Here is a 23,198-nt window from a genome sequence, read left to right on the forward strand (position 1 = left end):
ATTAAAATATCTATAAAATATTTTTTTGTTCAAACATGGTGACAATTTTGGCACATACTATATATATATATATATATATATATATATATATATATATATATAAATATATATATATATATATATATATATATATATATATATATATATATATATATATATATATATATATATATATATATATATATATATATATATATATCTGTCTCATCTTTGTAACCTCCATATACCCAAGGTTTCTTTGCTGCAAATAGAGTAGTGTTTTCAAAAATTTAGTAAAACCAGAACAGTTTGTTATATAATCTTGTTCTTATAACACAAGTAACAAATTTTTCTGTTAAAGTTACTTTGTTTCTAAATCTTTTAAACTGAAAGTGGAGAATAATTTCTTCATTTATAAAAAAACATTTTCTCCGAACAGATGCGCTCTTGTTCTTCAAAAATGAATACAATATTCAGTTTTGATTATTTTGCAAATAATTACAGATAGAACAACACACAAACTAGAACAGAAAATTACAATATGCTGGCAGTAAGACAAGAAAAAATTCTCTAAAAATGCCGCTTCAATGAACATCAGCTGATCAGCTGACCGACTGTAAATGTCATTTAATAATTTATTAAATATACTGAGTAAAATACAATTGACAATTTGCTAAAAATCACGCGAAATTATCCTCCCAATCTAAATAGGGGACGGCGAGCCCTCTTTCTATATGAAATTTGAAAATATTTTATTTACTTAAAGAACTTCACCTAAAACGAGAAACAAATCAGTTTTAGTTTAGTACTCATCTTTAGGTAAATATTAGTTTTTTATAACTATCTCCCGGTCATGTTGACTAAATTCATATATACTCAGTTGTGCTAGCTACCTAAATTTGATACACGGGAAATAAATATGGTACCGTGGTGTGAACTAACAAAGTTCTATACTATAAGAAAGTCCTAATATAACAAATAATGAGTTTTGTATTACAAAATAGATATTTACTTATTGTATAACGTTTAAATAATAACTAGATACCTAATTCAAATAAAAATATTATTTTCCCCTAATGTTTATGATACAATATAAAATTTATCATTTTCTACTTTTGGACTTTCTTACAGCATAAGATATTGTTAGGTCACACCGCGGTATCTACAAAAAAATTACCCTTTCTAGGTTACTTTTTTAGCCCCCGCTAGCCCCGTATAGAGTGACAGGTTTTCACACCTAAATTGGACTGTCGGGTACTTTCAAAGTCATTCCACATGAAACTTTTTTGCTTAAAATTATTTTAACATACACGGGCCATATTTCAGGAATATGCAAACTGAATTTATAACATTAAAATTTCAAATGCCCTAATGTTTAGCTCAAATAGCTTTTCTGATCGTTCTGCAAACGAACTGTGATCTCGGCTGCTGCTTCTAGTTCTACAAGTTAAAGAAAATCACCTTCATCTAGAAAAAGACATTCTAACATTAACATTATTGACAGAACAACATGAATGATGTTAACTGTACAGTTGCTTTAAGTATTTAATCATGATTTAATTAATCAAAACACCATCTCATTAAAATATAGGTATGAAATTACTCTCGAGCTTACAGCAATCTGACGCATCGCAAGGTCACATTTTAACAGTACGCTTGTTTTCTTGAGATTTCTAAACTTCTGTTATAGTAGGAAATCTATTACATTAGACGTTTGCACTCACACTGACAATATCTCTAAGGTGAAAGCTTCACAGTCTTTTTGCACTGTTTAAAAATTTGAGATGTAATTTTAGAAGATTAAGTATAAAATAAATCTTTCTGGTATTGTGATAAAATATACTTAAAAACCGTGCCCTAAATGCATTATGCGCTTTAAAGAAAGTAAATATTACTTCTTTTACCACCCACAAGAGGGTTAGAATCTCCCAATCATATTTAAAGTTTTCCAACCGTCACCAAAATTCAAAACAAAATTTTAAAATAATGGTAGCGTTTTCATGAAAAATCAACAAAATGAAATCTTTAAAAGAAAAAGTAAGCGAATATGTTTTTACTTGTGTCTAGTTGCTTTGTTAGTACTTTTGTAACGGCTCATTCTTTGTATGTATGTATGTATGTATGTATGTATGTATGTATGTATGTATGTATGTATGTATGTATGTATGTATGTATGTATGTATGTATGTATGTATGTATGTATGTATGTATGTATGTATGTATGTATGTATGTATGTATGTATGTATGTATGTATGTATGTATGTATGTATGTATGTATGTATGTATGTATGTATGTATGTATGTATGTATGTATGTATGTATGTATGTATGTATGTATGTATGTATGTATGTATGTATGTATGTATGTATGTATGTATGTATGTATGTATGTATGTATGTATGTATGTATGTATGTATGTATGTATGTATGTATGTATGTATGTATGTATGTATGTATGTATGTATGTATGTATGTATGTATGTATGTATGTATGTATGTATGTATGTATGTATGTATGTATGTATGTATGTATGTATGTATGTATGTATGTATGTATGTATGTATGTATGTATGTATGTATGTATGTATGTATGTATGTATGTATGTATGTATGTATGTATGTATGTATGTATGTATGTATGTATGTATGTATGTATGTATGTATGTATGTATGTATGTATGTATGTATGTATGTATGTATGTATGTATGTATGTATGTATGTATGTATGTATGTATGTATGTATGTATGTATGTATGTATGTATGTATGTATGTATGTATGTATGTATGTATGTATGTATGTATGTATGTATGTATGTATGTATGTATGTATGTATGTATGTATGTATGTATGTATGTATGTATGTATGTATGTATGTATGTATGTATGTATGTATGTATGTATGTATGTATGTATGTATGTATATGTACTACAACATTTGCATATGCTACAACATTTTTTAGGATAAAGAAAATAACAAACAAAGTCCAAGAAAGGCAAAGCCTGCCCCTGATTTCTCAAAGTTGCATAAGCAATGGGACTCTAAACTTCAAAAGGTAAATCTTATATAATTCTAGATGATAAATTTTGGTTATTAGATTTTTAGAATTTTATACAGCTTTAGCTGTTAATTCCAATACACATTTAAAATCTGACTTTAGGATATTATCTTTGTAATTAATTTTATCTATTAGTTAAATGAGAATTAGATATTGAAGGGAGGTACTTGAGGTGCTTTTTTAAGCTGTAAAAAGCACAACTTATTAATTAGTTTAGGTATATATGGAATTTAAGTGCATGTGTAGTTTAGTTATATAAATATGTTAAAAGACTTATATATAGAATCAATAGAATATTGCTAAAATTGTGTTTGTTTCTTTTTTTTTTAACAGGGTAAAGCAGTGACAAAAAAACCTCTTACTGATGTAAGTAATTTTGTTCTAAACAGTTTATTTCTAATATTAAAATAGTCAAATAAATAAATAACTTTAACAATTTTATCTTAAGTTTATTTTAAAATGTTATTTAGAGTCAACCATTTCAACTTACAAGCACAGCAAAGTATGTTTCACCAAAAAGAGACCACAGTTTTCATGTAAATGAAAAAGCTATGGAGAGTATTCTTGATGGTAAAGGAATTCCTCGGGTAAAATATTGTTTTACAATTTAAAATTAATTTTATCTTTTATCCAAAATTTTTTTGATATCTGTTTTATTTTTACATTTTATAAATTGTAACTCTCATCCAAAAATGAGTTTAATGAGCTGCTTGTCATTAAAAAAGCATGTACTGATGGGTACCAGTTTTTTGGGCTGATTTTTCAGCTCATGTTCTCAGAATTAGTTCTTAGTGCATTTTATGTCCCATCGATACTTTGAAAATTTAGACCATTAAGTTTGATGAATTTGTGAACTTTTAAACTTTGCAGTAATTTACCCTTTTTACTGATTCCACATATTTTTTCCCTCCTACCAAAGTTATAGTCTTAAATATTTTTTTGTGGTTTATATATCAATGAAGGCTAAAAAATGCATTAGGGTCTCTCTCTCTCTCTCTCTCTCTCTCTCTCTCTCTCTATATATATATATATATATATATATATATATATATATATATATATATATATATATATATATATGTATATATATACATATACATATACATATACATATACATACATACATACATACATACATACATACATACATACATACATACATACATACATACATACATACATACATACATACATACATACATACATATGTAGAGAGACAGACAGACAGAGTCATATAAATCTTTGAAGTTTTAAAAATTTTTGTTTTTTGTTTAATTTTTATATTGTATTCTATATATTCATTTTAAAAGGATTAAACTTTTTTTACTTGTTTTGCAGCTGTATCACAATCATAAAAGAGCTTTGTCTAAATATGAAATAGAAACATTTAATAAAGTTAAAATTTTGATTCCTATTTATTGGAGTTGACCTAATCTGGCAGACCCGAGAAAACCCTTTGGTGGTATGAGAGCGTATACTTGCCTGACTTAAAAAATGTAACTCCCAAAATCAGGTTAAAATCAAAAATTGGTAAAATTTTTGCAATTTTCGACTATAGATGACAGCCATTTTCAGCATTTTTACAGATTGAATTTTTCTTTTAATAAGTGAGGAGGTATAATATACAACTAATATAAAATTTGGAAAATTTTCTTAGTCTTTAACCAAAATGAATTATTTTGATAGTAAATTAAACGTTGTATCAGCTCATGTCAGCTACAATAATGAACTAATTAATATTTTCTAAATAAAGCACAATAATTCTAGATTTTAAATATGAAATTGAACATAATATTCTTATCACAGTAATTGCTTTGAACTAAACTCAACAAGACAATTTTTCTCCATATTCTGGATGACTTTTGTCTCTCTTAAATCACTGGCCTGTGAAGACACAGTGAAAAAATTCAGCGCTTTGTTCACTGTAGATTCTAAGGGAATAGTTTTTTCTTGTTATAAAATGTTCAATATAATGAAATTTTTTGAATTTTTAGTGTTGTTGAGATTCCAGTTTAAACTTTTTGAATTTTTAGTGTTGTTGAGATTCCAGTTGTGAGAAAAAGTATTCAGAGTTCTTTGATTCTTAGGCTGTAAAGACTGGCCACGTAAAATTTGAACACTTTTTACAAGGAGATTTTTAAAATAAAATATCAGTCTGAGATTTCAGTTTGTGTAAAATAAAGAAATTTGTCTAAGCTATTTAAAAAATAAAACATTGTAAAAGAAAATTTTTAAAATACTTTTTAAAATGCCATCGAAACAAGAAAATGCTTGCAAAAACATTCTACACAAATTTATTTCAATTCCAAGCACTTCACATTCTTCAATCGCAAAGGCAATCAAAGTACCTCAATCAACAGCCCGATGTGTGATTTCTAGATTCCAGGAGTCTGGAACTATTCAATTAAAGAAAGGCTCAGGAAGAAACCAAGGATTCCTCAATAAGAAATTGAGAACTTAAAGCGATCATTCAAGCAAAATCCCAGCCAATCAGAATTTGAGCTCAACGATATGGAACTTCATGATCATTTGTGATGCAAGTGCATAAATTTTGTAATTTGAATGAGAAGCAGAATTTGGCTACTAAAAAACAAGCTAGGAAATTATTTGATTTGGTGATGACAAATCAAATGGCTGCCTTATCATTGATGATAAAGCTTACATCAAATTGACTTAAAACAGATCCCAGATCGCCAATTTTATGTTTCAAACAAGTAATTTAGGGTTTGCGACAAGTTTAAGTTTCAAAAGTGCGATAAATTCTGCAAAAAGTTCATGATACTGCAAGCAACATGCAGTTGTGGCTGTAAGTCAAAGGCATTTGTCACTTCTCAGATAATGACCAAAGGAACTTAACATTTCTGAGTGCTTGCAAAAATGTCTGCTACCTTTTACTAAGCCCATAATGGTCCCACCACCTTCTGACCAGATCTCGATTGATTGGGTGAATGCTAAAGATTTAGTTTTTGTCTCAAAAGAGCTGAATTCTCCAAACTGCCCTCAATGATGACCAATTGAGAATTTCTGTGCTATTATCAAGGGATACATGTCTAAGAAGTCACAGGTAATTAAAAATGCTGATGCTATGTTGAAATCATGGGAGAAAGAGTGTGCAAAAGTTCCAGAATCTGTTGTGTGCAAGATGATGAGCAGTATCTAGACAAAGATTTGTGCATATCTCCAATTGTAACTTTTTGTTATGTAGTTAATAAATGAGACATTGCAACTAGTTGACACATATCCCATTAAAAAGTGCTCAAACTTTATGTAGCCAGTCTTTAATCCTTGCTCAATATTTTTCCAAACCCTTAACCACATTGTTGAATTTTCTCATTAGCTCAATTAGTGGAATAGCTTCAAAAGCATTTTTCTTCTCAGCGTAAAGTTGAAGGTGATAAACACTCTTGAGAATTCTCCTACAATCAGGACCTGCAAGCTGGGCTCCATGAAAAGGTTGAGGTGAAATATGAATAGAAGTCAATTATTCAATAATCTCAGGCCATTTGTCTCTCAAGGCCTTGAAGACATAATTAACTACACCCATTATTAGGTGGAGCTCCATGGCAGGTACAGCATCAATGATTGGGAGACTGTCAAAATTTTTGAACAAAATTGGAGCTTGCACAGCATTAGAAAAATCTCTGGCTCTTCTAGCATCTCCACCAGACTTCAAAAAGGCTTGCCTTTTTTAGTGTCCCTATTGTCTGAGGAGATTCTGATTTTTCCAGTTCTTTAGCACTAACATTACATTAGCAGCATGGATTCATACTAAAATGAGACTGAAGGCCACAAAGAATAATGGCCATTTTCATGTCACAAAAAATAACAAACTGAATTTCTTGAACTTGAATACGATTAAGAATGGTTTTGACATTACCATTAGTTTCTAGCATATCTTCTCCTATGGCTATTAGCATTTGGCACTTCACACCAGAGTCTTTGGAAGATTCTTGATGCAACCTGAGGCCTGGTGAATCAGCTTGATTATTTTCAGGTTTCTTTTCTATGTCTCCAAGACTGACTCTCAAAAACCCCTCCCCACATCTATTGTGACCTAATCTTTGTGATGAGGTCCACAAAAGAATCTGATCTTTTTTCCAAAAGAAGCTCATGGATGTTTTAAGTTTTTACAATGAACTTTGGTACAAAAATATCTTTGCTCTTTATTGATATCGCACAGAAGAGTTGTTGCAATGAATTCATCTGAGAGTTTTTTTCTGACATTTTGAAACTAATTTAGCTTCAACACGTCTTTCACTTGCAACAGAATTCAGAGTGGATGCCTGCTTTATCATATTGACAACCCAGTGTTAAGCAGATTTTGTGCCAAGTCTTGTGCTGTTAGGCAAGTTGATGTTATTGGTATTTGAAAAGCTTGGGATGATACTGTGAATGGTTTAATAAAAAATTACAAATTGCATTATAGTCAATTGTAAAATAAAACAGCTAACAGATATCATTTTGTACATTACCTAAACAAAACTGGAAAAGGACTTCCTCCTTGTAGTTGTTTCAGACAAATGGTGCCCCAGGAAGATAATGGTGATGAAAAAAGAGCATTTTTTGCTATCATGTTTGTTGCAAGCTGATCCTTTGAAGCAATTTCAACAAGATTTTCACGAAAAGTAGTTGTTGTGCAGCTGTGAGGTTTTCCTCTGCTAATTATCAAAAATCAAGAAGAGCACCTTTTTTTGTCTTCAGATTTTTGGTTTTGGGCTTTCGAATGATGGCTTAGCTAATGGATGTTAGGATCTTCAATTAACCCATGTTGCTTCACATATAACACATTCACAATGAACAAAAGACCAAGTTTAATAAGAAATATTGATTGTTGAAAATTCATAAAATTCTGGTAAAGTGCATTGAGTTCCATCAATAGCTTTTCTCATTGTTGTCCTACAACCCTCACAAATTCCAGAGGGACTGCAAGGGTGTTCAAAATCGACCCTTTTTTTTTATTTTTATTTTTGTTTTTTTGAATTTTGATTACTTCTGTAATTTTTTGCTTCAAAAAGTCAGTCAAAACTCTTGATGTTTTTTTAAAATAGTAAATGCAAATTGCTTTTTTACTTTCTTCATGATTTTGTGAACATTATTTGGATCATTCGTCATGCGCTGACAAACAAAATGTTTTCCATCATGAGTTACAGTAGAATGTTCAAATACAGCAGATTTACCAGAAGGCTTCTTTGACATATTTACATTTATACATATACAGATTGAAACAATTGTACACAATTACTACAATGTATATACTTATAAAAGTATATTGCACAGCTATCCACTATGTATACATGTATATGTTAGAATTATATTTGTCTTAGAAGAGACTGTTATGTTTCTCTAATTGACAGATCCAAAGAAAAGTTCAATTTCATTCAAGTTTTTGATGATGACCAAAAAGAAATTGATAAAACTTTTTTTAAACCAAAAAATATTTCAATGCTTCTTGTGAATTTGACTGTAGCAATCTTGACAATCAGTTAAAATCTTCGAAATATTTGCCATTGGATGTTCAGAGCCATCTGCCAATCAATGAAACAATATGGCACCAATAGTCAAAACAGTTGTTATCTGAGTCAGAAGTAGTGAATCAGATAACAACTGTTTCACAGTTTCATTTTTTTTTTTTTTCAAGCTGACTGTTGATTGGGTGTCCACTGTCATGGCTCATCTTTCTTAATTGGCGATAGAGTGGGTCTAATATCATAGACAAATTTGGAGGAAGAAATTTGTATGTATAGAAATGAATATAGGCTTGACTGGCCTTCGGAATATTGCCTTCTTCTTAAAATATACTGCTTCGTGTGACCATTTTTACCACAAAAATTGCATTTGGCATCCTTGAAACAGCAATTTTTGTGTTCATGGGTTGATTTGCCACAACTTCTACAAGTGGTTGACTCAGTCTGAGACTTGTTTTGTCAAGGAGATGAGGGTTTGGATTCCAATTGATGTTGCCCCAACTTATTGATTGGAAGAGACATCAGAAACTTTGAAGGACCAACAGCAGTTTCCTTGTCTACTTTGGTGGCCTCCGTTTCAGTTGTAGCTTCTACAGTCTTGGCGAAAGTTCGATCCTCCTTTTTGCGCTTGAAAACAGACTTGAACACTGTTTTATTTTTAAAAGAGCAAATAAAATGTGTTTGAAGAGCTTCATCCAGTGGATTTGTGATGTTAACAAAGTTGCATGTTGCAGCTAACTGTTAAATTTGAGCAACCAGTTGTGGAATAGGTTCACGTTGATTTCAACCAATGCTTGACCAAAATTTGAATCTTTCACGAAAAACAAATTTCATTGGATTGTATTGTTCTTTCATAAATTGAGCAATTTGATCATATGAAAGTTAATTGACTGTCAAAAGAGTCTCTTGTTGGCTTGCAAGATTGCATAAATATTTGTAGATGATTGGAGTTTGACAACTGAGAAAATAAGCAGCTTTGTTATTTCTTTTTACCCCAAACTTTAGCTAATTTTTCGAATCTTTCTTGATAGTCGACCCATAATTCAGCTGTTGAATCAAATGCAGTAAAATCTTGAGTGCAGTTTGACAATAGTGTCTTATTGTTCTTTGATTTGTTGTTCAGCTAGTTGTTGTTGACTAGCTTCTTACAGCTTCTGTATTTTTGCTAATGTGTTTTTCTTCCATGAGAAATAGTTTTTTAGAAAATAGAGAGTTCTTCATCACCAAAAATCTGTTATGTTTCTCTAATTGACAGATCCAAAAAAAAGTTCGATTTCATTAGAGCTTTTATTTTTGATATAAAATACCAATATAATATATAATACATTAATCACACAAACTTAATATTTATAGTAAAATAGAAAGTTCCTAGAAAGATACAGAACATTCTGGAATGTTACTATATATCTAGAAGGGTCTATAGAACGTTCTCAAACGTTCTGTTGAATCTAGAAAATTCTAAAATAGACCATAACAAAAACATATGAAAAGTGCAGCTGTTATGTTTAGACACAAGGGGGTTTATTTTATCAGACTAGTTTAAGCAGAACTAGTTCAGTTACTCTTAGCAACCAATCAGATTTCACATTTCGTTTTCCAAACTAGCTGTGAAGTGAAATGAAAGCTGATATCTGGTTGCCAGGGGCAACTAGACCACTTCTACTTTATATACTTTATACCAGTTTGATAAGTTAGTTCCTGGGTGTCTAAATCTTATAGTTGCACTTTTTGCATAGACTACACATCTACATAGGAGGTTTACAGCTGAGCACAAGTGCTTAATTCACAGCCATACAAACCAGCACTTCTTTATATTGCTCTACATGATCTTGAGGCTACATCTGAGTGAATAAGACAAATTTATAAAGAATCTTATTCTCTTCTGTGTGTGCAGTGGATGCAGCTAGTCTCCACCCATCAAGTCCTAGCATAAACAAGGTTAAAGAGCTAACAATGCCAAACACAAGTAATATAGTGGTCAGACTGTTATTCCTCATGTAATATCACTTTATAAAAATATAGCTCAATTTTAATTAAATACTTACAGTCTTTCTGTTCTGTGAAGCAGTTCTTTTGTGCTTGATGGTGGCAGGCCTAGCTTTCTACTAAGAATATGCAGCACAGTGATGACAGTGTAAGATGCTTGGTGGTGGCAGGCCTAGCTTTCTACTAAGAATATGCAGCACAGTGATGACAGTGGGCATCATAAAGTTATCTAGTATGAAGGATGGTGGAGGAGAGTACTTGGGAGGAGAGTTATGATGGTGGAGGAGAGTACTTGGGAGGAGAGTGATAAGCAGCAAAATACCCTGTTGCTTATTACTGTTTTAAAGGTCTTAAACTAACATGTCAAAATCCTGGCCCTCCAGTTGTTGCATACTACTATTCCCATTATGTCTGGGTATTCTACAGCTATCAGACCTTGCTGGAACTTGAAGTTTTGTAACAACTGGAGGCCTGTGGAGTTTTTTTTGTTTTGTTTTTTTTTTTTGTGAAAATAAATGTTTTTGGTATTAGATATATTCCACTCCTATTTAAATCTCACTCCTAATATTGGTGTTACCAAAAATTTTTCGAATTAAGAATAAATCTGTCTTTACTTTTTTAGCAAAATTGACTAGCAAAATAATGTTTTGGTTAATTGCAATTACCAGCTGCTCCAATAATTACACATCATTTTGGTCTAATTGAGCAGAATTCTGTAGAACTACACATCATATTTTTAAATGATGAGTCGAACTCTTTCAAAACACATTGATTACAAAAAAAATTTGTGTTTGTTAGTGGATATTGTGCTTAATACTTAAAAAAATAAGAAGAACAACTATTTTATTGTTGCATAAAGTTTTTTTGCTAACATAACATATTTGGCATGTCCACCTAAAAGTAGAACTAAAATGTTTAAAAATAAACTTCAAAAAGCACTTCTCAAGCTTCACAAAAATAAAGTAATATAATTAACTTCACTGGTTTATTTTCAATTCTTTTAAGGATCTTGAATTAAAATGAAAGTTACCTTTGTCTTTTCCTTTTTTTGTTGGATTTCCTGTCTACTATTTTAAATTTAAGTATGTGATGGTGATACAAACAAACAGTCAGATTTCCATGTTGTTTACCTTGCAGTAAAGTTTTCCATAATATTACTTCTAACTCTACCTGAGTTGTAAACCTGACCTGCAAATTTGATGGGTTTTTTTTTTTTTCTTGTACACAACAGATTGTAGCATGCATAATTATTTTCAATACTTAAACCATACCAAAGTACTTAAATATCAGTTGTAAATTCTAAGAACGGATAACTTCTCTTCTAAATATTTATTGTCTAAAAAAAATAAATATGATTCAATTTATTTTCAGAGCAACAAATTTTCATTAGTTTATTATTGGATTGATAAAAGTGTTAATGGCTTAATTCATTTAAGTGTATATTATACAATCTTGAGAAATATCAGACACAAATATATTAAAAAATAACTTTTAAAATCTTGCTGTTACCTTTGCTTGTTTATACAAAGCACAATTTAATGCTTTTTTAACATTGCAGCTATGTATACACCACCAAAAACTTTTTTTCCAATATTTCAAGCTATGAATTTCACTGTTTTAAAAATGCCAAGTTAAACTGATAGCAACAGGTCTGTAAAGTTTATTTATACATATTTATGATTGTTTTGAAGTGGATTTTCCACCCTAAAAAAATGGTCAGCTATCAATATTCAACTCTTAAACATGTTTTTCAGAAATTGTAGTGCTGTATCTAATCTTCAGGTAGGAGAACTGATACTTTTAATCAGTAAAAATGGTAATTTACAGCAAAATTCATAAGTTCATAATTTGAACCAATTAATTTTAATAGCCTATCTTTGTAGAGAATTCATGGAATATGAAATCCAAAAAATGGTAAAAGAAATTTGAGAAAAAATTTGATGATTTGACATGAAATGGTTGTAACCAATAAAAGTTTACTTTTATTGATTGACCAAAAAAATTTCTGTCAATTCTTACCCAATGATTTGGTTATTTTTTAAAATAGAGTATTAAAAAGAATCGAACAACTATCAGCGAAGGAACAAGGTACTTTTTTTTTTTAACACTTAAAAAGCAATTTGAATTCAAATGGTTTTCTAAGTATTTTTTTCAAATGATTTTCTAATAGTTTTTCCCTCTATCTAGTATTAACTTTGTTAAATTAAAATTAACAGGGGAGTTTGTCGAAGTTCTATTCCACGTCCATCATTTGGCTGTCAAGCTGCTAAGTCTTCCTTACATAACAATAAATCTTCAGAACCTTTGCAGCATTTAACTTTTCTACCCTTAGAGAAGGAAGCTTCTGCTGTTAAAGTTAATAGGACAAATTGTTCAGCAGTTACATCTAAAGTAGTATTTGAAGGCTCATACATTGAGGAAAAAAAGGAAGGCAAAGAAGGAAAAGAAATAGATGAAGAAGAAGAAAAGAAGAACTTGCTGAAAAATCGTTCTGCAAAAGCACAACAGCTGCAAGGTATGCAACATTTATTTTTAATATTTTTTGAAGTTTTGTTGAAAGATTTTGAAATTTTCTGTTAACTTATCTTTGCTAATAAATATTATGTCAATGTTTTGCTAAAATTTATTTTTTTTGTATTTAAAAATGTTTAATTTATTTACATGATTTATTTATTACTGTTGTTTAATAAACATTATAATACTTAGTTATCAAAAAATATTCTTCATCTTTTTTTATATAAAAGGTTTTTCAGTTGATTTTAAAACTGATAGTAATGCATTAAAAAGTATCCTCACTGAAGAAGGAATCCCTTTTTTTAACACACCTGCAAAACGCAGCAGTCAATTTGGACCGCTTAGAAAAAGAAGTTCAGAACGTGTTGCTCCTTTTTCAAGACTCTCTAATGCCAAAAAACCAATTGGTCGAACAACACTAGGAGCCTCTAGAGCAAATAACCTTGGAGTATCACAGGTGTTTTTTTTACTTCCCTCTACTTTTGTTAATTTTTATTATCATTTGTTAATATTTGGGAAATCATTGGATACATTAAAATATAGGTTTTTTTGGTTTAGTTACATAAACCCCGTTGGTCAATTTTTTCTCGGGATAGCTTTTCAACCAAACCTGATCTTTTGACATGGCTAAAAGAGCTTGCTGAAAATCCCAATTTTCGGAAATCCATGTGCAAAGAAGATATCTTGATTAAGAGCAGCACAGGAAAGGACTTGCAAACTACTTCAGATAAAATTGAATTAAAATCCAAGTTTAATGAAACTGTTGTAGGCTATCAAGGAGGAGCCTGTGTGATGCCAATTAACAGAAGTATTTTAAAAGATAGTAATACCTTGGAAAAGATTTCTGAGCACACTTCAAATTTTGATATTCAACAAGTTTCAATGGAGTTTAATCATTCATCAAGATCAATGTTAAGTAAAGTTGAGTCTTTAGAAAAAATAGAAAAAGAAAAACTTTTAGTACCATTCAGCCAGCACTTAAAAGTTGAAAGGTATACTACAAATGCAAATGGTATCTTTGATGAAAGCTCAATTGTCTTTCAAGCTGTTCCAAAAAATATAAAACAACTTGTATCATTGGACAACAATAATCAAACAGCTCAGAGAATACCTGATGACTTGAAATACTCATACTCAACAATGGTGAGCCCTTGTACTTCTATAGATTTAAAAAGAGCAACAAGCACATCAGCAATGAAAAAAGTACATTGGGCAGATAGTGCATGCATTAATTTAACTAAAGAGGTATTAATACATATATATATGTAATATTTAGCTTAAGAATATATAGGGTTTCTTAAACTATTTTTCCAAAACGTTTTTTTTTTTTGTGTTGTGTTAGCAACTATAAAGACTTGGAACTTCTTTAGGTTTCATCTGTATGTTCACAACCTACAAGCCATCAAATCCAGTTTGTAATGCCAGCTGAGCATCCGCTTGATAAAAGTTTTTCACCAAAAACTCTTGTTAATGATTATATCCAAAAAATTAGTTCAACCAAGGTAAATAATCAGCCCACTTCTGCTTTAAAAAGTTTGCCTGTCATTAGTTGGTCTGATGTTTTGCAAGAAGAATTGCTCTCTAATCTTAATACCACATCAGGCATAGGAAACAGTAATGAAGAACAACCTTCTTATCAGCAAGTTGATTTTAGACCAGTTCCTGTAATTCCTGATCATTTCGTTAACAATTTTAAGAATAATGATTTCAAAGATGGCGTGGATCAATTTAACTCAAATAGTAAAAGTTCTTTTCTTTTACAAAATAGTAATCTACAAAGTACATTAATGGTTACACCACTAAATAAAAAGTGTGAATCAGGTTCTTTAGTTGATTACCCCTTAGTAGAACTCACCTGTACAACACCTTTAATAGAATTAAGTGAATCAATTACTCCTAGTAAACTGAGGACTCAAGCTAGAACTCCATATAAGGGAAAAGATTCCAAATCTTATTCAGATGCTGTTGTATCAAAAATTACCTGCACTAAAGATACTGATGGAATTAAAGAACAAAGCAACTATTTCAATAAAGAAAATCTTGTTGAAAGTTCATCGGGCTTAAAAAAAAGTAAGCATCGGAACTCATATTTAGAAAAGATTTGCGGTGATTATTTTTCCTACATTAGTGAAGATGAGAGTCCATCACAGCAGTCTTCAGAACAAAATGTTCAAGTATTTGTTGATAAATCAATTACTAATAAAAAGAATAAGAAAAGTAAACATCGGAATTCATATTTAGAAAAAATCTGTGGAGATTATTTTACTTACATTAGTGAAGATGAGAGTCCATCACCAAAATCTTTTAACAATATCCAATCATCTTGCAGTTTGGAATTGAAATTTACCACTAACAGTATTTCAGTAACTGATGGCAAAACTACTGACACTGTAACACCTAGCTCTGAGTTAGAAAGTAGCAATTGCTCTTTAGACAAGTTGAAGAGAAACTCAAACTGCCCTGATTCACTGAATAATGAAATAACAAATATGCATATCCCTAATGATATGCCAGTAAGACCTTTGATTAACTCAATGACTAATGAAAATCTCACTGGTTCAAATGTAAATGATGTAAATAAATATACAAGACAAATGAATGATGGTCAAAAATTTACTTCTGATATTTTCTCTTCAAATGATCATTCAGAAAGTAGTCAAAGTTTAGTAACAATATCACCAAAGAAAACGGACATTTTAACAGTTTCAATAAGTTCACCAAAGTACCCTGTTATAAATTCCTCTATAGTAAATATTCGCTCACCCAGCATGTTGCTTTTTCCACAGTCAACAATACAATTTGGTAAAGTCTCTTTGAGCAGTTTACCGCAAGAATCTCCAAAAAGCAGTATACTACGTCCAAGCAAACTTTTAGAATCAAAAGAGGTAAAAAATGATGTAAGTAACAATAGTAATAATGATCATTTATCAAAAATTCCTGCTGTACTTGATCAAGCTGTTAAATATTCAGAAAGTGAGTTGCTTTCTAGATTTGCCTCACTATCTACAAACAATGATGGAGCTAAGTATTTAACTAAGTCATCTTCATCTTCGGACCACCAAAATGTTTTGAAGCCAAGTCTTCTTGCTGCTAGCCTAAACCAAAGTCAGAAGAGTGCTTTAAAAAATTCACAAAGCTCGATAAAAAATTCACAAAGCTCGATAAAAAATTCACAAAGCTCGATAAAAAGCTGTGAAAGTTTCTTGTCGAATTCAAATCATCCACTTTTCACTCAAGCCCAATTTCCTATGAATCCGTTATTTAAAACGCAAGTTTTGAAACCCGATATTAGTGATTCAGGAGTTTCACCTGTCCGTAACTCACTTTACACTCCTGAAAGTGCAGTAGATTCAGAAAATGACGATAATGATGATGCAGATCTATGTGTAGTGTTTTCAAAGTCAAAAAGTGCTCAATTACATGACCATCAATTTCAACGCATAGCCTTTCCTATACATTCAGATGGCTGTTTGCCATCAGAGGAAAATGTTTCAGTTAAAAAAAATTTGATTGGTGCGTCGGAGGATTTGAGTGCTTTTCGACATATAGCACCTAGGTGTAATGTCTTTCCTCGGATTTTTTCTACTATATCTGCATCTAAACCTTCTGAGCAACTGAAAAAGCTGCAACTTTTAGTGATGGATTCGGAGCTTCCAAATAAGTATGATGCTATGTTAGACGCAGAAGTATCAGTCTGTAGTAAATTTGTAGAAATTAATCAAATGTTTATAAAGAACCAAATGGGAATACGCCATGGTGCTCTCGACCCTGTCAGTCAGCTGCTGACATATGGCGATGGGAAGGTAATTAATAAATTATTTACGTTATTTAGTTATTTGCGTCATACATTTTCTTTTGTTTTTCATATTTGAAGAAAAAAGAATTATTTTAATCGTGATTTTTTTTCTATGTTTTCTTTGCAGCACTTTGTTCCAATTAGCCTGTATGCTTAACAGAAACCATAACGAAACAATTATTTTTAACCATTTGTAAAGCTGGAGACGATGAAGAGTTTGATCGCATTTTCTTATTCCTTTTTACAATCTTATATCATGTTAAGAATATTTATAATATATATATATATATGTATGTAAAAGTGTAATAGATAATTAGCACTGTGTGTAAATAATTGAAAATAGTAATTGACTTAAATAGCAATTGACATGAATAGCAATCGACTTAAATAGTTGTGGATTTTATTTCTGAATTTTTGGGGCGTTTTTTAAATATGATCTAAATATCGCACACTTGTCCAAAATGGGAAATAATTACTCCGAAGTTTCCCGAAAAAACCCTTTGGAGCGAAGCATCTACATATGTTCCTGATTAGAAAAATGAAAAAAATGAAATCCTTCATGACCGTCCGAGCGAGAAATTTTAGTTTTAAAATGTAAGAAATTGCGACAAAAAATATTTTTTTGCAATCAAAAGAAAACACATTTTTTATTCACTAAACATTGATCTACACTACATAACAGATCCCTGATGCATGGGTAAGTCACTAAAATGTTTAAAAAACTTCAAAATCAAAAGTAAAATGATTGTTTAGCAAGTTTAATTTTGATTTTTTTTAAAATGATTTAACAATTGTCCACTGTAGATTGCTTTTATTCTTTTTATTCTATGAACACATAACAAAGAAATAATGTGAGAAAACAATGTGAGAAAACAATGTACTCTTTAAAAAATTGAGTTGGGGGCAGCTTTAATGTTAGTTAGTCAAGCTTTTTTGAAAAACTAAAACATAAATAAACTGAAACAAAGAGACGATGTTTTCTTGATAACTTTGCATTAAAGACGCTTGCTGTTGAAATCTACTATGCAACTCAGCAACTTTTCTGGATAGTCTGGATGACCCAGAGGCCTTTTGTATCTCTCCCAGTGGGTTCGGAAGCTGTGATGAAGGGCTTCTGTTGTCTGTTCGCTGAATGGTCCAAGAGACTTTTTGTGACGATCAATGAAATCCTTGACATGAAAGAAGACAGTGTGGACTTTTGGAGTCACACTTACTTTTGGCAAGGAGAGGAAAGCCAGTTGAAATTAGTCAATTTTCTTTGAGTAGTTTGAATCTAGATGATTTCCAAAGCAGGCATTCACAACTGCATCAAACTTTCTCAAAGTGTCGATGAATGGAAAAACATGAAAAGCTGAACAATTCTCTGCTTGTCTTTGAAGAAGGTCAACATTTTTGAGGAGTTTGCGGCATTCATTCCCAGCAAACTGCCCTCCGTGAAAAGGCTGTTCTTTGATATGAAGAGCTTTAGGCCATTCTTCAGCCTCAGGCCAGGAGTCCTTTAGTGCCTTGAACAGATGGTTTACTACACCGAGAAGGAGATGTAGCTCCATTGGTGGTATGATGTCAAGAACAAGTGCATTGTCAGAAAAATCCAAGAGGGGCTCATGCACCACATTCTGAAATTGTTTAGCCTTTTTCATGTCTAAACCAGCTGCTTTAAATGAGGCATAAGATCTTCTGATGGATCCAAAGGTTCGAAAGTTACCATTCTGTGATAACCTATTGTGGTCAATGTCACACCATGTGCAAGGGTGTGAGCTGGCATGTGACTGAAGCCCACACACAAGGTTTGCCACCTTCAGGTCACTTGAAAGAAGAAAGTCAACTCGCTCAGAGAAGATGAGAGATAGTATTGTTCTCAAATTCTCATAGTTTTCTGGTACATCCTCTGCTACAGCAACAAGAAGTTGAGATTTCACACCACTGTCTTTTGCTGCAAAAGATGTAAGTGTCTTCTTGTCTGGTGGAGCTTGAACTTGAGAAATCAATTCATCTTCTTGAATCCCAAGGCTAACCTTGAGGAAACCACCACCACCGTCAATTCCAAGCTTGACTATGTGCTCTTTATACACTTGTCTTTTGAGCAAGACATCATTGAGAAGTTCAGAGAGATTCTTGCAGTGAACCACAATTTGTTTCTTTGTCTGAGACTTTTCATGTGTCACAGTTATGTTTGTGTGAGTGAAATGTTCAGATAGTTGTGTACCTATTTGATGGAATTTTGCCCGGAATTGAGGTTCAACAACTCTGGCTTGTGCAACATGGTTCAATGTTGAGGCCAATTTTTTGACGCTTGCATTAGACAGCCCTGTGTTTGTCTGAATGTTTGCAAGGTCTTGGGCTTTTAGAACTACTTCATCACCAAAGAGTCTTTTTGCGCTTGCTGCACCTGTATTAAAAACATTGCTATGAGTAGGAGCAAATTTTTCACATAAACAACCAAGTTTTCTTTATGGAAAGTAAAGTTTAGATTTGAACTGCAAATTTTATTTGTTAAAGGTTTTTTCTTTTGTAAAAGACAAAGACAATGACAAAGTTTTAATTACTATCAGATAAAAGATTTGCAAGTTACTGTTACCTGGAGTAATTGGCAAAGGTTGCCCACCACCACTTTGTGCTATTCTTAGGGTTCCATGAGGAGAAGCCTCTTTAGATGAAATGACTGCTGAAGCAATCTGTTCACTGACTTTGGAATCTTTTGATGCCAACATCTTTATGTTATGCCTGAATGTGAACTGATTGCATTGATGAGGTACTCCTCTTCCAATTAAGGAGAGGCAATCAGAACATCTTCTTTGGTCTTGGGATGGTAAAGGCTGTTGTGGCATTTCAAATGGGTGCTTTTGCAATGCTTTCAGGTGTCCAATTTTGCAAATGATGCAATCACACTGCTGTCCTCTTGTCTCAGGCCTAGGCATGACAGATGAGAAATCAAAAATGGGAGGGACAGAGACATTCTCACCATTTTTCTTTCTCCTCAGAAGCAGTCTGCAAGAATCACACATTCCAAGTGGGACTCGTGTGTCACAAAAGTCAACATCCTGAGAAATCAGACTCTTGACTTGGTCTTTAAGAAAACTTGTTAGCTCCCTAGAACATTTTTTCATACAGAGGAGACAAACTGACTTCCGACAGTCTTCATGATTTTTTGCTGAGTTTGGCATTTTTGAGTTGTGCATTCCACGAATGAAAACATGAATATGTCATTAAAATGCCTTTTCCCGAAATTTGGTTCAATATTTTATTAGGGATGTGCCACTAATACTTAAGAACTGATTTTTTCATCAAATTTTGAAAAAAAAAATTAAAATTTTTTTTGGCAAAAATCTTATTTTTTAAACTGAAATTTCTCGCTCGGACGGTCATGAAGGATTTCATTTTTTTCATTTTTCTAATCAGGAACATATGTAGATACTCCGCTCCAAAGGGTTTTTTCGGGAAGCTTCGGAGTAGTTATTTCCAATTTTGGACAAGTGTGATCGGGCACTATTTTTTGATTCTGTTGGAGAGTTAGTGTTTCTCCCTGAAATTAACAGACCCAAAGGACGAAGACGAAGACATCGATGAAGATTTCAGACAGACAGGGGGTGGTGGCCATAGAAACCTGCCATGCTGACCAATCATGGCAGGGTCAAGTTTTATTAGTTGACAAGCCTACTTATGTACTCAAGGTCGTTGAAATGAATGAGCATTTGAAATCAATACTAAAGATTCTTACCAAAAGATTTGATGTCCAATGGTTGAAAGAGTTTCGAAATACATAATGTTTATGAATGTTTTGTGGTAATTCTACAACAATATAGCCAAAATGTCACCTTGTATTTCAAAATAACTTGATTTTTAGAATTTGGACATTCTCTTCCGAACGAAGGGCTGGATAAAATTTTACCCAGCCTTTTGGTTCATTCTATAAAGGTCAATATTGACTTGATAAGCAGACAAGAATACGGTGCAATTACACTTTCGCACTCTCTTTTTTTTATTGCAGGTTATGAAATATCGTTATGTAAAATAAAGAAAATCGATATCCGTTTTTTTTTTGGCCAACGGAAATTCTACTTTGACGTTTCTACACCATATAGGGGAGACCGGGGCTAGTTGGCTACTGGGTAAGTTTATACACTACGTTTATCTTTGGAATTTTCCACCAGAAATTTCCTAAATTCACATGGAACCCTCCTACTTAACTAATTCATCTTTCAGTGTAGTATCAGGGCTATGAGCGCTTGCGCACAGAAGTTATATGAGCGCTTGCGCACAGAAGTTATAGCAATTTTTGTGTTTTTTTAGTAACTGTTATTTTTGTAACAATATTACTTTTTCCATTTTAAAAAGCAATAGCATTAGCTACAAGTAAACTCAAATAGATGAAAGTGTTGCATGGTTCACTCTAACCAGTCACGTTTAATGTTTCTCAATATTTTGCATTTTTAGGGATTTATAGGCCATTTTGTCAGCAAAAAGCTTTTGGGGTTAGTCGGCACAATGATCGCGGGGCTAGTTGGCAACATGGGCCAACTTTCAATTTTTTGCATTGGTCGTAAATTCATTAAAGTTATATATAACACTGCAGATCTACAGACATGAAAAATAGTAAAAGAAAAGTAGACGGCCTATAAATTCTAAAAATGTTACAAAAAACGCTGTTGATGCTGTTTTTACAGAAGGAAAGTCTATTCCATCAACTTTAGTGAACAAAAGTTAAGGTAAAAAAAAGTTATTGGATAAAAATTATCAAGAGTTTTCATAAAAAAAGATGCACTTGAAATAGATGCTTAACGTTATTAAACCTGTCTCTTTTCATATGGTGAGCCAACTTACCCTGAGAGTATAGGCAACTTACACCGGGCCGGGGTAAGTTCGCACATATTTTTTGTTAGTTTTGGAGGCCTTTTTTGGGCCACCAATATTTTTTTAATAATGTTTGACACTTGAACGTGCTTGGCAAATCCATAATCTTTTGAACTGCAGTTTGATATTTACAAAAAAGTTCACCCAGAAATGCACAGAACTCAAAAACTAAAACAGTAGCCAACTAACCCCGGTCTCCCCTACACGTATACCTTTAATTTTCAATGACATTTACTCTAAATTTTATTCCAAATGACATTCTTCAAAGAAACCTTTGTAATACTAAAAGTTTTTTTGCATCGTTAAGCAATACATCTCCAAATAAGATGTATGGTTTGATGCTTACAGCCCCTAAGTAATTTTGCTATATGTTAGGTTTGACACGTAAAGGACAATTTATTGTTTTTGCAAAATTTTTTCAAAAATTTTTACCCTATGTACCAACGAATAGTTGTGTCTAAATTGTTTGTAAATCTTAATACAATTTGGATCAGAGATATGGAATCAAGCTCAATCATTAACGAGAATCGAGGAGCCACGAAGTAAAAGAATGAAATAATATGACGTAACACAATAAAAAATTCTTACAGCAGAAGGCTTAAAAATACAGTGACAGATCAAAAAAATTTTACCTCTGGATTCGTCACTGAGCCGATTTTTTTGTAATGACAAATTTGTAAAGCAAATGACAGAGAAAAAAGATTACGTAAGTATTAGCATATTCCAACATTTTCAAAAACGTCTGGTACTTAGCAACCTCAAAGAATTGTATATGGCTTTAAACCAAAAATTCCAACTGAAAATTTGCTTAATCAAGTTTTGAAGTCTGAAACTTAAATGGTGTGTTACTCCTGTTGTCCTGGAGTAACTGGACCAGGAGATACTTTGGTGTGTTACTGACGTTGTCCAGGAGTAAATGGACTAGGAGATGAAGTATTCCTGACATTAGAACTATTTGACTTTGATAACTCTAACGAAATCTCTTTTAAACCAATAGAAAACTATTGGTACTGAATTAATCACTCAATCAGCAACAGTTGATGACTACAAAGTAATGCTGTGTGAAGCTATTGACAAGCTTGCTTGATTAGCTTGTGGCTAAGCATATTATTACCAAATAAATGCTACGGCGTATGCCTTTTTGTGAAGGCATATGTCGTAAGCCCAAATTCAATCGCATTGTAAAATTTGCGACTGCGTTCTTGGTTGTGTGTCTTCATAAATTATTACAAAACTTGTACTTTGTCTTCTTATTGGAATTAAAGTTTGGAAAAATGAGACCGTCATCAGTGTCTGTTTAGACCAAAGTAGAATCTGACTCACTTGAAGTGGAAATAAGTGTATTACATAACTTAGATTTTTTTTTTTAATTTTTTTTGTTAAATTCTCTTTCTTCACATTCAATTTGTTTTTTGCATTTCCTTTCTTTCTGATTTTGTTTCTTCTTTTATAAGTGGTTATATTGGTTTTAATATTAGGAACCGGAGATTTTTTTGCTAGAGAGTAGAATTTGCTTGTGCTTGAATCTAGACCTAAATCAAAATT

The 23,198-nt window shown here is 31.9% G+C and overlaps 1 protein-coding gene and 1 pseudogene across 1 annotated transcript; one reads left to right on the forward strand and one right to left on the reverse strand.

Annotated features, from left to right (window-relative positions):
- Positions 1-1,498: 1,498 nt before the first annotated feature.
- Positions 1,499-17,167, forward strand: LOC145189735 (uncharacterized). Its single transcript, XM_090090921.1, has 10 exons — positions 1,499-2,016; positions 2,946-3,038; positions 3,375-3,407; positions 3,512-3,628; positions 12,540-12,580; positions 12,709-13,007; positions 13,237-13,463; positions 13,565-14,251; positions 14,377-16,809; positions 16,930-17,167. Exons 1-10 carry the CDS (start codon positions 1,996-1,998, stop codon positions 16,957-16,959), a joined length of 3,981 nt encoding a protein of 1,326 aa, XP_089947047.1. The 5' UTR covers positions 1,499-1,995; the 3' UTR covers positions 16,960-17,167.
- Positions 17,168-17,305: 138 nt separating this feature from the next.
- On the reverse strand, positions 17,306-19,966 carry LOC149886706 (uncharacterized; annotated as a pseudogene).
- Between the last annotated feature and the right edge of the window lie 3,232 nt (positions 19,967-23,198).

Source organism: Hydra viridissima, unplaced genomic scaffold (genome assembly GCF_058129835.1).
Source record: "Hydra viridissima isolate aposymbiotic clone 2 unplaced genomic scaffold, HvirCarnegie_v1 scaffold_6, whole genome shotgun sequence".
Taxonomy (NCBI): domain Eukaryota; kingdom Metazoa; phylum Cnidaria; class Hydrozoa; order Anthoathecata; family Hydridae; genus Hydra; species Hydra viridissima.

Coding starts and splice junctions, on each gene's coding strand:
- LOC145189735 (XM_090090921.1), top strand. CDS start 1,996: ATGAAATCTTTAAAAGAAAAA. Junction 3,039..3,374: donor GGGACTCTAAACTTCAAAAG/GTAAATCTTATA, acceptor TTTTTTTAACAG/GGTAAAGCAGTGACAAAAAA. Junction 13,008..13,236: donor AAAAGCACAACAGCTGCAAG/GTATGCAACATT, acceptor TTTATATAAAAG/GTTTTTCAGTTGATTTTAAA.